Genomic DNA, 14,881 nt, shown 5'->3' with positions numbered 1-14,881 from the left:
ACCGGGCTTGGAGCCAGCAATCAGTTTACGGCAGCGATCCCCGTCCCTGCTTCTGTCGCCACCGCCATAACGGTGTTTGTTGCCGGCGGGTAAGGGCCCGCTCACCGGCGGTAACGGGGGGCGGGGGGAGAGAGAGAGAGACACGGTGTGAAGGTCCTCCTGCCGTCAGACAGGAGGGAGGGTACTGAGCTGGGCTGAACCCAAGGTTGGGTCGGAGTGAGGATACACAGTAAGTCAGGGCAAGCCTGGGGGTGGAACGGTCTCCGAAATACAGCAAAACCACCAGCTCCAGGGGTGGCGCAGGCAGAATTAGGGGGTCTGGGATCTTTTTTTGTTGCAAAAATAACTCTATTCATTCAAGTAAAGTACAGATACTGACGCATTTCTGTGTTGTCTTTGCACATGAATAACAAACGTACACTGGAAGTTGGCATTTCTTATACAAGATTTATATTTGCATGTATTTGAGGTACTGAAATGGTTTGATAACTGGATGGACCCCCATCTTACTTTGGCAGAAAGATGGGTTGTAAGTTTGCTCGGTGAGCTGGAAGGTTTGTTTTCAGATGTTTTGTCACCATACTAGGTAACATCATCAGTGAGCCTCTGGTGAAGTGCTGGTGTTATGTCCTGCTTTCTATTTATGTATCTTGGTTTCTTAAGGTGGGTGATATCATTTCCAGCTCTTTGACTCCATTTACCAAGTTCTGAGAAAGTGTTTGTTGATGGAGTACCAGTTAGAATGCCAGATCTCTAGGAATTCCTGTGTGTCTCTCTGTTTAGCCTGTCCTAGGATGGGTGTGTTCCAGCCAAAGTGGTGTCCTTCATCTGTACATAACGATACAAGTGATAGTGGGGGGTCATGTCTTTTGGTTGCTAGTTGGTGTTTGTGAATTTTGGTAGCTAGTTTTTTTTTTGCCTGTCTGTCTAATGTAGTGTTTGTTACGGTCCTTGCATGTTAATTTGTAAATTACATTTTGCTGTTTGTTTGTATGGGGTCCTTTTAGGTTCATCAGCTGCTGTTTTAGTGTGGTAGCTTTGTGGACTACCATAATGCCAAGGGGTTGGAGTAGTCTGGTAGTCATTTCAGAGATGTCTTTAATGTATGGTAATGTGGCTAGAGTTTCTCGGCGTGTTGTCTGCCTGTTTGGGTTTGTTTAGGAATCAGTAGATTGTTTTTATTGGGTACCCATTCTTGAATACGCAGTATAGGTAGAAAAGCCTTGAATGGTGGTTTCTCCTCACTGTGCCTTGGCGGCAACTGCCCCAACATTAGTACTTCCCTCACCTTGGAACATTGAGTTCAGCTGTTTGCACTGGAGGGCCAACAAGTTTCAGGCAGATCAAAGAGCATTTTTCACTGAGTTGCTAGTTCTCCAGGCACAAACCTTGACAAGAAGCACTGCATATTTCTCCATACCTTTGTAAAGGCACATTCCAGGAGGTGTGGGACAGTCTCTTTTCCCCACCACTACCCCTTTCAGCTGCTTCAAGTGTAGCATGTAGTGACAGTCTGGGTGTAAATGAAGCTAAGCAACATCTTAGTGCTTTTTTTGAAAGATCTGGACTGTCAGGGATTAGAAGTGATGTTGGAAACTGCACTAGCTAGTTTTGATTTGGAGGTGCTGGTGTTGGACCATAGTATACAAAGTTTAAAATCCTACAACAGGTTTATTTGGAAGCACTGGCTTTCAAAGCACTGCTTCACCAGGTGGTCGTCCCCTGCTCTGAAAGCTAGTGCTTCCAAATAAACCTGTAGCACTATAATCTGGTGTTATTTTTTAAACTAGATAGTTTTGTTCTTGTTTACCTGGTGAGACACCAATGTAATTCCTAGCATTTTGATGGTGTTTTGGATAGTGATTATATACTACAGGTGGAAAATCAAAGCTTTGTGCCATCAGCAAATAAAGATTTATATTTAACAATGCGTTTTATCACCAAAAAAGTAAGCTGATAAGATCCTCCGTTCAACAACTCATTCAAATACCAGCACATCCAAAACAATGCAGTACTCCCTTAGTACTGGACTGGACTATTAACATTTTGTAGAAGAGCCTGGATCCTTATGACTCTGAAGAGTGCTATGGCTGAAACAGGTGACTGACAGATGGTCAATATTAGGTCAGGTCCACGCCCCCCTACGACCCACCCTCCCATCCTGGCACTTTCCCCTGCCACCGCAGGAACTGTAAAACCTGCTGCTGCCTGAATTGCTGTGCTCTTCCAGCACCACTGATCCAGAATATTAGGCGGAGGCAAGTGCATTTTGAACAGATACAATTCTTCCAGTTTGTGGCATGGTCTTTTCCCTGGTGTGGCTGTCCAGAATTAGAGAGCATTGGTTTAATGTGAGGAGAAAAACTTAAAGGGACCTAAGGATCAACTTTTTTTATGCAGAGGGTGGTGGGAGTATGGAATGAGTTGCTCGGAAGAGGCTAGTACAATTACCACTTAAGACATCAGGCTGGAAAAATAGGACTAAATGCTGACAAATGGGACAAGATTAACTTCGGATAAGTGGTTGGTGTGGACGAGTTGGACCAAAGTATCATCTTCCATGCTGTACATCTCTTTGCAATCTTTTCTAAATTCACATTATATAATACTCATAGTAAGTGGTCACTTAAGTATTCATATCTGCTTTGTGATATCAGTAATATCTAGTTATGTTTGTTCTGTCACTTTGTATGTTAAAGTATTGTTTACACATTTCAAACATCGGTTTGATTGGCCTTCAAGTCTGGTTAATTTGTTTATAATTAATTAGGGAATGGGGTATCATTAGTGTAGTTCCTAATAGTAATGGAACTTTAGTTTTGCTACTCAACCAACAATATCCTACTTGTGCCTTTAATTCTAGATATTGAGCACTGGAAAGAAACTGTGACACTTGTTTCACTAGTGGCAAAGAACCCCTGTGGTTGTTTATAGGCTGACTTCTCTAGCCAGTAAACAATGGGTAAAATTGAATTACTTTGTGGACAGTCATAGCAACCCGTTTGAATGGTTCTAGAGTCAGTAAGGAGACTGATGACCTTATGTTGACTAGTACAGAGAACTTTCTAACTTTTAATAGTCCTATGGCATCATAACAATTCACCTAAGCTTAAGAGTCAACCCAAATTGTGTTCACAAGTCTTGCATTGGGCTTGAATCCAGCCTTCAAGTCACTAAGCCAAGACTGCTATTTAATGTACCAAAATTTGAGACTTTTCTTTTTTGCAGAGAGTGAAAAGCTGGATGGAAAATCTTCTGTTTGAACATGGCAAATCCTTTACGAAGTGAAGTAATAAAACTGTATAAACAAGTAAGTTTCTGGTCATCTGCTGTAACATTGAACTTAAACATAATACTAAAAAAGTTTCTGAAGTAAATCATGCAAGACCAGAAATTTCCAGGCCACTGTTAATCAGTGTGCTGCCTTCAGTACATAAATCAACCTCAAATCTCCTTGGGTCTGGGTACAGAAGGGTACAAAAATCAACTGGGTTTCTAATTTTAAATCTCATTATCTTTGTGTTACTTTAAGCAAACTTGTCATAACACCTGGGCATTTGAAACATTCTACCCTGGAGGAAGGGTCACTGAGTACTAGACTTTTAAAAAAACATTTTCTACTGTCATTGCAAAATGGAAAGACTTCATCTAAGGATAGAGAAAAATTATTTTAATACATGACTATTGTCAGAATTTGCAACAGTCCATATTAACACTTTGGAAGAATTATAGGGGAAAAAATGACAGCCATTCCAATAGTCATTCTATACCATCTCATTCTAGTAGCTCAGGAGGAGAGAGGCAAAGTAGCAGGTAGTTACCAATTTTAAATTAAAAACAAGTGTAGAAAGAGCAGCATCCTAGATCCAAATGGCTTCAGTTGCTTTTACCACATGACAGGACAGTCTGCTGATGGTTTGTGTTCATCTCCATAGACTGCTTCACTTGTAATTCCTCAGACAATGTCCATACCAGAATCATTGACAAAACCCTGGGTTGTCACATGTGGTAGGGAACATTTGCTAGGCAATGATAGAGGATAAACTTAGTTACAAGGTATTTTCACTTCAACACTACATATGCTAGTCTTCCATCTTTAGACTTAATCACAAATTATTCTATACCTTTAACAAAACATCTTAGTCAATTCAGTCAGATGTTTCAGGGGACTGGATAGGAAAATAAAAAAAAGGAACAAGGATAGGGAAAAGTTCCAAGAGGTAGGATTAAGAAAGCAGAAAGCTTTTCTGCCAACTAAAGAACACTTAGAGGGAAGTAAGGAGGCAAAGCTGGAAGCATTGTACTATAGGCAGATAAAACAGGGTTTCAAACCTTGCAGCATATCTAACAATGTAATCTAGTATAGTTAGTAGGGAGGTGAAGAAATTAAACAGTGGTAGAAAGGGAAAAATGTCTTCCATCCAAACTGTCGTCAGGTACCATGGAATAACTTTGGGTGGCACAGTGGTTAGCACTGCTGCCTCACAGCGCCAGAGACCCGGGTTCAATTCNNNNGATGTGCAGATCAGGTGAATTGGCTATGCTAAATTGCCTGTAGTGTTAGGTAAGGGGTAAATGTAGGGGTATGGGTGGGTTGTGCTTCGGCGGATCGGTGTGGACTTGTTGGGCCGAAGGGCCTGTTTCCACACTAAGTAATCTAATCTAAAAAAACTTTCACAAGGCACATCTGGAAGAGCTAGAAAAAGCATGAAGATCACAGGCCAAGGTGGGGGGAAGAGAGATATTTGGGCAACTCATCTCATTTCAAGTTGAACAACAAAAACTGATCGAGGAGATCCCACTTGCCTGAATAAGAAAGAGAATGTCAATTTTTCCCCTTGCAAAAAAAAACAAAATCAATCATCGAACATAGATATTATGACTCTTGTTTCAATTATGTAGGCCAGGGTGGACCAATCATCAGAAATCCTCATTTCAAAAGCAGATCACTCCAAATTTTTGGAAGTCCTCCTAGGTTTTAAAACCAGAGCCCGCAAACACCTTAAATTAACTAGCAGGAACAGCATGTAATGAAAAATATTGTATTTAACTAAACCTAAAAACTTAAATGCATTTCCCTGAAACTAAAAGATAAATATTTTATCTTAAAGTTGCTGTACCTTGGCAAAGAATATCCAAAAGGAGAAGACTACTTCAGAGACCGTCTTAAGGCAGCTTTCATTAAAAATAAAGATGTTACAGATCCTGAGCAAATAAAGGCATTAATAGCTCGAGGAGAATTTGTGATAAAGGAACTGGAGGCATTGTATTACCTTAGGAAATACAGAGCTATGAAACAACGTTATTATGAAGAGAAGAATGAGTGATCTTTTGATGGGGCAACTTTAACACCTCAATTTAAAGATGTACTTGTATACAAATACACTGCATTATCTCTGGGATTCAATCAAATTGTCTGCATCTATTTGCATGTCTCAATGCTGTGTTTAAAATTGGTTAATTAAGAATGGTACTTTTAAGAAGCCATTGCTATAACGTTCAAAATTCAAACATTTTTAGAATACAAGTACTAATGCTGCTCAGTATTCAGATCTTGCTATGTTAGCATTATCTGCATGCAACCTGATCATAGTTAGATACACCTGTCAATCCAAACTAATTTAATAATGTTGGCCTTTGATCAAGACTATTGCTGCCTAATTGTGCCATGATCAAAAATACAGCTCTCATTTTAAAGGTAAAAAAGTTTTTAAAAAGTCTGATTAATGAACACTTAATTACAATGCAAATACTAACCAACCACCATACAACAGTTGCCATTTTAAGCAACTGAATATGTACTGTAAGTGATAATAAAACTGGTGCGAAGAAGTTTGTTAATACAGGAGACGAGTGTTTTATTTTACCTAGAGTGTTTGTAACAGGCTTGATACACAAATCACTGCTGAAAAATCAGTTTGCAGCTTAAATTTAAGAACTTCACAGCTGTATTTGGTTAATGTTCAGCTGGTACAAATTGTGACAATTTTCTATCTGCATGTGTGCTCACTTTGATTTGTGCCCAAGTAGGCTCAAGTCCTAGTGTTGCAGCTTTAGTTTCTCTTACAAAATTAACTTTAATTTCCCACATTTTATAATGTGGGAAAATAAACAAAGATTTAAGTTCTTTGTAACCTGCCTGTCCACTTATCCCTCATCTGCAAGTTAGGCTACAGTCCACTTCCTCTAAACCACTAATTTTGTTCAGAATGTACATATCTTGTACTATGATAGATGTTTCCATATAACTCAGCATTACTGTGTCCTACAGGCAAAAGGTACGGTTGAGACTTCAGTCATGACCTTTTTGAATGGTGGAGGTTACTGCTTGGATGCAGTCAAGAGAAAATCAATTTTACATCTCTATCTAAAATGGAAGACCCCTTAGTCTGAAACAGTGACCCAGTTCTAGATTCCCTATAAAGGGGAAAACACTTAGCATCTACCCTATTAAAAAGAGCCACAGAATTCTGCAGGTTTCAATAAAATCAACCTGTCTGAGTTAGTGAGTACAGCTTAGTCTTTTATAGGCCAACTTCCTCAGCCTAAAGATCAGCCAAGTGAGCTTTTTGAACAGCTAAGGTTCCTCTGAAAAGAAACTGTACACTAGCAAGGTGCAGTCTCTCTAATGTCTCAATTTTAAATAGTTTGTAGGGAAGACCCAACATTTCATTTGCTTAATCACTTGCTGTACCTGTGTTAGTTGTGTGGACATAAAATGACAGTTCCTTTTGTGCAGCAAATATTCTGCTTTTCTTCCCTTGCTGCCAAAGTAGCCAGCTTAAATTTTCCCTGGAGTCTGCCAATGGTAGGTACTGGGGATTTGAGCCTTTGTCTGCATTATTTTAGCATTCATTGGCCATTTAAAAAAGCAGAGGAGCAAAGAGGAACTAATGTATTGAGACTTTAATTGCAAATTAAACTATTCAGTACATTTGTGTTCAAACAACATCTACATATTACAAATTCCAATTAAAACAATTACCACATGTACATCAAGCTATTCAATAATGCTTGAAGTGACTCATTCTTGATACAAAAAGGACAAGAGTATAAAAATATAATTTCTCCATTCAACTTTGGCCATCCACAAAGTTATTTGCAAACAATCAATTTGTAGCCTGCAGTTTGAGCAGCTACAGTTATTCATTCAACGACAGCAGAGTTTGGTACTTTTGCAAGTACACTTTTCAGATTCCATTCAGTGTAGTATTGAATACTGCTTGATGTCAGTTAAGATTCAGGAACTGTTGAGCACCATGCTAAAAACTGGACAGTACAAAAATTGAAAGCTTGCAACTAAAGGTACTGCACACTAGTTTTAAACTAAAAAAAACAGCAGTAAATCACGAGTCTTATTTGTCAAGATATGAAGGAATCCTTTTAAATGCTGGATGGTTTCAAGCTGCAGAAACACCACATTTAAATCATAACATCTATAAATAGAATTGATATCAAATACTTTGCAGAAAAGTGTAAAATTGATAAGCTGTTTAGTTGGGGGACATTAAACAACATATGACCCTAAAGGTGGGTCCCAGGTTAAGTCAGACTCCTGATTATTTACTTGACAACTGATCAGCAACAAAGGTGTATAAAACCAGTTAAAAGCAATTAAAGAAAGAAACTTTGCTTGGAGGATTTTTTAGGTTCTGAATACTTTCATCCTCAAAAGAACCTGTAAATCTACCCATTCTACTCAATCTTGCCAGCATTGGCACCTCAAATATACTGTACAGTTGTGCCTTTTGTTTGTAGAAAAATACTGCAACTTGAAGTTTCCTATTGTTAAAAAGGGCAGATAATGAGTGCAAGGCAGATTAAACTCCACCAATCTTAGCTTTCAATGAGGAACATGAGCCTTTCTAGGCCCTTAAGTTAGGCTGATTGATCTAACCCCAAGAAAAGTTATACTAAATTGATGTTAGTGATGCTAATTCAATAATCTGGAAGGAGAGTTGCAACATGGGCATGTGAAAGTTTGTAATTTAATGGTCAAATATTCAAAAGCATTTATTTTTATACAGCAAGTGAAAACATGGAATGTTGTTTTGGATTTCAAATTTTATTTTGGTCTTCTGTTAAGAGGATTTGAGATCAGTTCTTAAATAAGGACATTAAACAATATATATTGAGCTATTGTGTTGAAATTCAAGTCATTTTTACAGAAATAAAATGGAAACACTTTCATCTATGCACAATTGAATGCATCTTAAAAACAGTATTCCATTCAAGTCAAAAAATAATTTATTGCACTGTGACTCTTCTGATAGTTACGCTCATCAAGACTGATCCAAATTCACATCGACTCTGCAAATTGGGCAACTTGAGTTTCTCTGCAGGATAGAAATAGTTATTAATCTTTGAATTAAATTTTAATATTGCTACCAACTATTACTATCACTAAACTGAACAGACATTAAGATGGGGCTTTTAAAAAGTATTAATGTTAATTTGTACATTAACTTGCTGCTCTAAATTCTTTAAAGGCCAGTTTTAAAATGGAAATTGATCAACAAAGGGGCAAGTTTGGGAACTTCAAGTCACTTTCTTACAAAGAATCCAGTTCAAAAATGTGTGAGCGTAGCATGAGACTTTTTGCTGGGCATGTTGGACTACTCACTGCTGCATGTGGTGCAATCCTGAAATCAGTTTTAATTGGACCAACTGAGAATCATCCAAAGGGAAGAGTGAGTGGGAATTGTGGAGGGACTGGCCATAATTTCAATCTTCCTTAGACTAAAAGATGGTGCCAGATAGTTGAAGAATTGCAAATATTACACTTGTTCAAAAAGGGTGTACAAGGATAAGTCCAACAATCGGGCGTGAGTTTAAATTTCAGGTGACTGATTAATACCTCTAGAAACAATTACTTGGGATAGAAGTAGTCACATGGATAATTGTAAATCAATTAAGAGGAGAGATAGCATGCATTTCATAAGGGAAAGTAATGTTTAACATGGAGTTTTTTTGAAAAGGTAACAGTATTGATGACAGCAAAGTGTATGGAAATATATTTTTGTTCTTCCTAACAAAACAATGCAATTTGGAGCAGAGAAACCCAAATGTATCTGTGCTTAAAAGGAGGCGAGAGAGGACTGCAGATGCTGGAGATCAGAGTCAAGAGTGTGGGGTGCTGGAAAAGAACGGCAGGTCAGGCAGCATCCGAAAGGAGGAGAATACACGTTTTGGGCATAAGTCCTTCATCAGAAATGAGGATGGATGGCAAGACATGTGAAGTGAACAGTTCTTACAGCATTTATCTAGGCTTTTTAGTAAGGGTACAGAAATACAAGGGATTTATACTGAAATTCAGACACTAGTTAGACCTCAGTCGAAGAGTGTGGTGCTGGAAAAGCACAGCTGGTCAGGCAACATCTGAGGAGGAGAAGTGACGTTGAGCATAATATCTTCATCAGGAAATGCTCTTCAGTCAGTTTGAAGATTGTATATCGTGCAGTGGGAGATGTTAGCAAAGCATTCAAGTAGTGAGAGGATTTGATTAGAAATCATATGCAAGGTTACAGCATCAAATCAATGCTCAAAACCTGTGGAGACATGGGCTGAATGGTCATCATCACAACCATGATTGAATTTGTAACTGCTGAATCTCAATTGAAAAGTTTACATTGAGCCTGGTAAAAAAGAGTGTTAATAAAATATACTCTTGCATTTTATTTGCTTTCTAAGTAAACTTCAGATTTTAAAGATTAAAGGTTGTTCAACTTTTAGATTCAGAAAAAGCAAGTTTTCATCTGACAGTAGCTAATTAGTAACCTTATCCTCAACCACAAATTCAAAAAATGCTTTCCACATGCAATTAATTTGAGTCTGCAATATTTGCATTTTCTAGTATCTACAGTTATTTTAATCTCAGTGGAGAGTCTGTACCCAGCCACCAGCCCCAGTGTTTCACATGCTTTAGCAGAACATGTAATACATTGCCTTTGCTAAAGAGTACCTTTAACCAGCGGTCAATACATCTTCTGTGATAGTCATGAAGACATGGCAAGATCCTCAACTCTTCTCTTGGTGCGTAGTCATTGAAGCAGATATGACATCTGATGAGATTAATGTGATGAATATTTTACTAATGCACATCTCAACTTAAATCAAGAAAAAAATGTACTTTTAATTTGAGCGCAAAAACAAATCAACTTTCAAAAACCATGCAAATTAGGTAAACTGTGAATGAAATATTAGAATAATACAGAATGTTACATTTCTATTGTAATAGTCTCCCATATAAATTCATAATTAAGACTAAAGTGTTCACTGCAGTAATGCAGCATATTTTACATTGAGCAGGAGGCTACTAATAGTTGTAATTACAAGATAATCTTGTGCATTAACATTTGACTCAATAGATATCCTGTAAAAGGACAAAGAACTCGTGCTTTTCTTTTTAAAGAAAAAGTGTCATGAGATTTTGTACATATATTTGACAAGGTTGGACTGGATTGTTAACATCTGAAAGTCAGGTGCCATCTGGCTGCAGTTTTCTGATGCCAAGCATTAGCCTAGATTATGTTTATGCCTCTGGTTAAGTCTCAACCTTTTGACTGCCATCCATACCTTTGGGATCCTTAAATTGCCTTGAGGCATGAACAGGGAAATAAGGCTCAAGTTTGTCACCTCATTTACAGGACAACATTTTGCTTGAAGTACATGCCAGAGAGAAAAGTGGCAGATCAAAAGAGTTAGTTGCAGAAGGTACAGAGAGAAAGTTAAATATTTTTCACCAGAAGTGTAAAGGCATAAAGATTGGTACTTGATTAATATAGGGGGAAAATTGGCATTTGATACTAAAACAAAAGTGCAAGAAATTATTAACCAAAAAGGAACAAAATTAAAAATGAAAGTGGGATTAGCCAAACTTAATGGATCAGAAACCCATCCTAATGGTATTTTAAAAAGGCATTCAGGTATAATGGAATAAGAGAACTAAGTCCACAATTTAAAAGTAACAAAATATGATCTGCAAGATCATAGTTTTGGCTTAATCAAGGAGGCATAAAAACAGAAATCAGATAAAAATAGGTTAATGAGGAACAATGGAGTTTTAAAGAGCTATGGTGCTTAACTGCATCTATCAAATTAAATGCAATTTTGATAGCAAATATAGATAACAAAAATAAATTTATGGTGTAATTGAATAAACTATGCACAATACTGGCAAGGATGCATTAAATGCTTATCCTAACAGACAGGAGGTACCTTGGAGGGTATTAGTTGTTTTATGCAAAGCTGAAATCACTTGCAGATGTGAAGGACCCCAGATCATTTATAACCTGGCAGCTTTCATGGTCATTTCAGTTCTCTATCAGCTCAATTTATACATTTTTATTTCAACCACCAAACTGACCAAACAAGCTAGGTATCCCATTAAGGATATTAGAAATGAGGCTGAGGGCAAGGGTGAACATTTCTACAATTTTGACATTAAAACAAGGAGACTCACTGGACTGTTACACAAGTGTTTCCTATCCACTCCTGCAAGAATAATCAGGATGCAGAATACTGTTAACCACCTGATATAGGTAACAATTTTAAAATGAAGCTTTTGAAAAGTAGGGTGAAATAAAGCAAACTTTCAGCTTCATTTGAAGAGTTGGGATGAGCATAGGTTGAGAACACCAACAGCTTCTACTCATCTTCAGTTCTGTGTATTGAATCAGGGCTCTCAACTCCTGCCGAATGAGGCAATAAGCCATCTTAAATCAAACCTGACATTTCAGTCAAGCTTATATAACACTTAAAGGATGGTCCTGCATGAGAAACTGGTTTTCACAGAAGCTCAATTTATTACAGAGGTAAGTCTTCAGTAAAAGATTAGAGTGGTGCTGGAAAAGCACAGGCAGCATCTGAAGGGCTTTTGCCTGAAATGTCAGTTTTCCTGCTCCTCGGATGCTGCCTGACTTGCTGTGCTTTTCCAGCACCTGCAGTACCCACCTCCGCCAAGTCTTCAGTAATGCATGCTATCCAAATGCCAATATTGATCAGTACTCTGGAGACCTACACCTCCGCAGCGCTCAGTGGAATTTGAACAGAGTTGATAAAAACATTGGATTTAAAGCTAATCTAACAGCAAGCATGAAACCATTGCTGTCACATGTCAATGAGACAATGTGGTCTTCTTAACTGCCGTCAAATGGCTTTGTAACTCCGTGTATTAAACTGCTACAAAGTCTCCTGGAAAGCAAGTAGATGCATCACCTGACATCAACCTAAGCATGGAAACAAACAGCAAAAGCCTTGACCATGAAAAGTCCTCCTTAATAGCTGGGGGACTTGTCCAATGGGACAGTTCTGCCAGTCAGGCTGTTGCTTGACTAGTTTTACTTAGATTCCTACCTCAAGTTCCAGATACTACTCGCTGTATTCTCTCTGTCAGGTTGTAAGTTTGCTCACTGTGTTCTCAGATGTTTCATCACCATGCTCGATAAGTGAGCCTCTGATGAAGCACTAATGTTCTGTCCCATTTAACTAGCAGGCAGAACAGAACACCAGCGCAGAGACTCACTTATCTAGCATAATTACAAAATGTCTGAGAACAAGTTACCAGTTCAGCTAACAAACTTACAACCAGACCTACAAAAATCTTTAAAATTGCATCCTTGCTATGTCTTGTCCCACCAGCAGAAATCCATTACAGATGATGGTAGTGGCAGACACCCAGTCAGGAGGGAGCTGCTGTATAAGTTTAACATTATTGTGCAAATTCTTGAGGTTCTGGAGTCATCAGGTAAAAGACGAAGGGAATTCCCCTCCTGGGAAAGTCTTTCTGCAGTTGTAGAAGGTGCTGGTGAAACCATATCTGGAGCACTAAAGAGTTTTGGCTCATTTAAAAAGATCATTTTGTTGGAGACAATTGAGAAGGTTCACTTGGATGATTGTGGTCTTTGAGTAAAGATTAAATAGAGTGGGACTCATTAGAGTTTAGATGAATGAGAGTTGAGCTCATTGAATCATATGAAATTCTTAAGGGGCTTGGCAGGGTAAATGCTGAGAGGAGGTTCCCCCACTGGGAGTGTCTTGGACGAGAGGGCATAATCACAGAATAAAGGGGTGCCAATTTAAGACAGTCATGAAGAATTTCTTTAGGATTGAGCATCTTTGGAACTTTGTCTCACAGCTCTTTGTGGTAGTGAGTCAGAGTCCTTGTGTATTTTTTTTTTAAAAAAAGGTTGACAGACTCTTGATCAGAAGGAGAATCAAAGGGTTACAGGGAAAGAGCAGGAAAGGGAAGGTCAGATCAGCCACAATCTTAATGAATGATGGAGCAGGCTCAAAAAAGGATCAAAAAGCCAACTCCTGTTCTTCTAATACCTGCATGCCAGAAGAGTCAGCTTGTGATAGATAGAGCCAAGGTATCCCATACTCAAATGATCAGATCTTGGCTCCGTAGCCCGGTCATGTGCAGATATGGCTAGTGATGGACAATTAACAAGAGGGTGGTGATTCCCATCCTTAATGCAGATCCAAGCACATCAGGCAGAAGCCAACACTGAAGCATATGCACTTCTGGCTGAAGATGAAGATGCAATTGCATGTTACTTCCCAGAGTTCCCCAGCATTATAGATGCCAGTTTTCAGCCAACTCTACTCACATTGTGATCAAAAAATTAAAGTCAATGGGTCCCGATGACATTCTGGCAGAAGAACTGAAGTAGAGTGCCCCAGAAACAGCAGTGCCCCAAGCCAAGCTGTTCCAGTTCAGCAACAACTAGTCTACCCATCCACATGATGCAGACCAATACAACCTGGCCAATTACCACCCAAACTGGTGAAAAGGAGTTATGTCAAACTGCACTTGCTTAGTATAACCTGCTCACTGACAGTTTGGAAATATGAGTGCTACTTGGTGACTCATTAATGGTGCAATCATAGGCAAAAAGAGCTAAATTCTGGAATGGAGCACAATGCAACTGCTCCAAATAATCAAAATAGCATTCGGCCAAAAAAAAATGACATCAAGGAATCTGCATGAAATTAGTGTCAAACTGGAATGGGGTGGAAAGCTCTCTGCTGAGCAACAAGTAACAACCATTCTACAAAAGTGAAGGCAATGACTAAATTAACTCGTGGAACATATCAATTACTGGCTGGACCAGCATTTGTTGCTGGTTCCTAGTTACCCTTGAGGTGATGGTGGTGAGCTGCATTTTTGAACTATTGCAGTTCACATGCTGTAGGTTGACCCACAGTGCCTTTGAGATTTTTGACTTTGACAGCGAAAGAATGGTGATATTTTCCAAGTCAGGATGTCATGTGGTTTGGAGGTGGTGTCCTTTGGCTGTTGTCCTTAGAGATAGTTGTAAGTTTGGAAAATGCTGTCTTAGGATCTTTAGTGAAGTGCTGCATCCAAGTACAACTACCATCCAGGACATTCAATTGTATTCAAATGGGTGAATCCCTCACCAGTATCATGAGGAAGGATGACCACTGAAAGTTGGAATTTTGCAGTAAAAATAGTCCACTTGTCTCAGTAAATGCTTGTCCATCTACAAGGACTCCTCCCTCCCCTTCCTAGACCTCTCCATTTCTATCTCGGGCGACTGGAATCAACAGACATTTACTATAAACCGACCAACTCCCCCACCAAACTAGACTACACCTCCTCCCACCTTGCCCCCTGTAAAAACACCATCCCATATTCCCAATTCCTTCGTCTCCGCTGCATCTGCTCCCAGGAGGACCAGTTCCAATACCGTACAACCCAGATGGCCTCCTTCAAAGACCGCAATTTCCCCCCACCAGATGTGATCGACGATGCCCTCCACCGCATCTCTTCCACTTCCCGCTCCTCCGCCCTTGAGACCCGCCACTTCAACCGCCACCAGGACATAACCCCACTGGTCCTCACCTACCACCCCACCAA

At 39.1% G+C, this 14,881-nt stretch overlaps 2 protein-coding genes across 6 annotated transcripts in view; one reads left to right on the top strand and one right to left on the bottom strand.

Moving 5' to 3' along the window:
• The first annotated feature begins 1 nt into the window (after position 1).
• Positions 2–5,843, top strand: LOC122561575 (electron transfer flavoprotein regulatory factor 1-like). Of its 4 annotated transcripts, none has more exons than XM_043713390.1 (4): positions 24–89; positions 2,401–2,614; positions 3,229–3,310; positions 5,112–5,843. In XM_043713390.1, exons 3-4 carry the CDS (start codon positions 3,266–3,268, stop codon positions 5,325–5,327), a joined length of 261 nt encoding a protein of 86 aa, XP_043569325.1. In that variant the 5' UTR covers positions 24–89; positions 2,401–2,614; positions 3,229–3,265; the 3' UTR covers positions 5,328–5,843. The 4 variants fall into 4 exon arrangements, with proteins under 4 accessions (XP_043569321.1, XP_043569325.1, XP_043569324.1 ...); XM_043713389.1 differs by lacking the exon at positions 24–89 and adding an exon at positions 101–229; XM_043713386.1 differs by lacking the exon at positions 2,401–2,614 and having other exon boundaries at positions 2–89.
• Positions 5,844–7,962: 2,119 nt separating this feature from the next.
• The window catches only part of si:ch211-59o9.10 (uncharacterized protein LOC561841 homolog), a 43,079-nt gene continuing 36,160 nt past the window's right edge, over positions 7,963–14,881 (bottom strand). For both annotated transcript variants that reach the window (XM_043713380.1, XM_043713379.1), the window contains 2 exons: positions 9,962–10,061; positions 7,963–8,336 (listed from right to left, as the gene is read on the bottom strand). In XM_043713380.1, coding sequence (XP_043569315.1) covers positions 8,283–8,336; positions 9,962–10,061 — 154 coding nt within the window. In that variant the 3' untranslated portion in view covers positions 7,963–8,282. The remainder of the gene's footprint in view (positions 8,337–9,961; positions 10,062–14,881) is intronic.

This window comes from Chiloscyllium plagiosum, chromosome 23 (genome assembly GCF_004010195.1).
Source record: "Chiloscyllium plagiosum isolate BGI_BamShark_2017 chromosome 23, ASM401019v2, whole genome shotgun sequence".
NCBI lineage: Eukaryota > Metazoa > Chordata > Chondrichthyes > Orectolobiformes > Hemiscylliidae > Chiloscyllium > Chiloscyllium plagiosum.
Note: the sequence above shows the minus strand (reverse complement) of the source record. Positions and strands in the feature narration are given on the sequence as shown.

Excerpts from the sequence above, each read along its gene's own strand:
- LOC122561575 (XM_043713386.1), top strand. The coding sequence starts at position 3,266 with ATGGCAAATCCTTTACGAAGTGAAGTAATAAAACTGTATAAACAA. Across the intron at positions 3,311-5,111 it reads TAATAAAACTGTATAAACAA|TTGCTGTACCTTGGCAAAGA; the intron begins GTAAGTTTCTGG and ends TTTATCTTAAAG.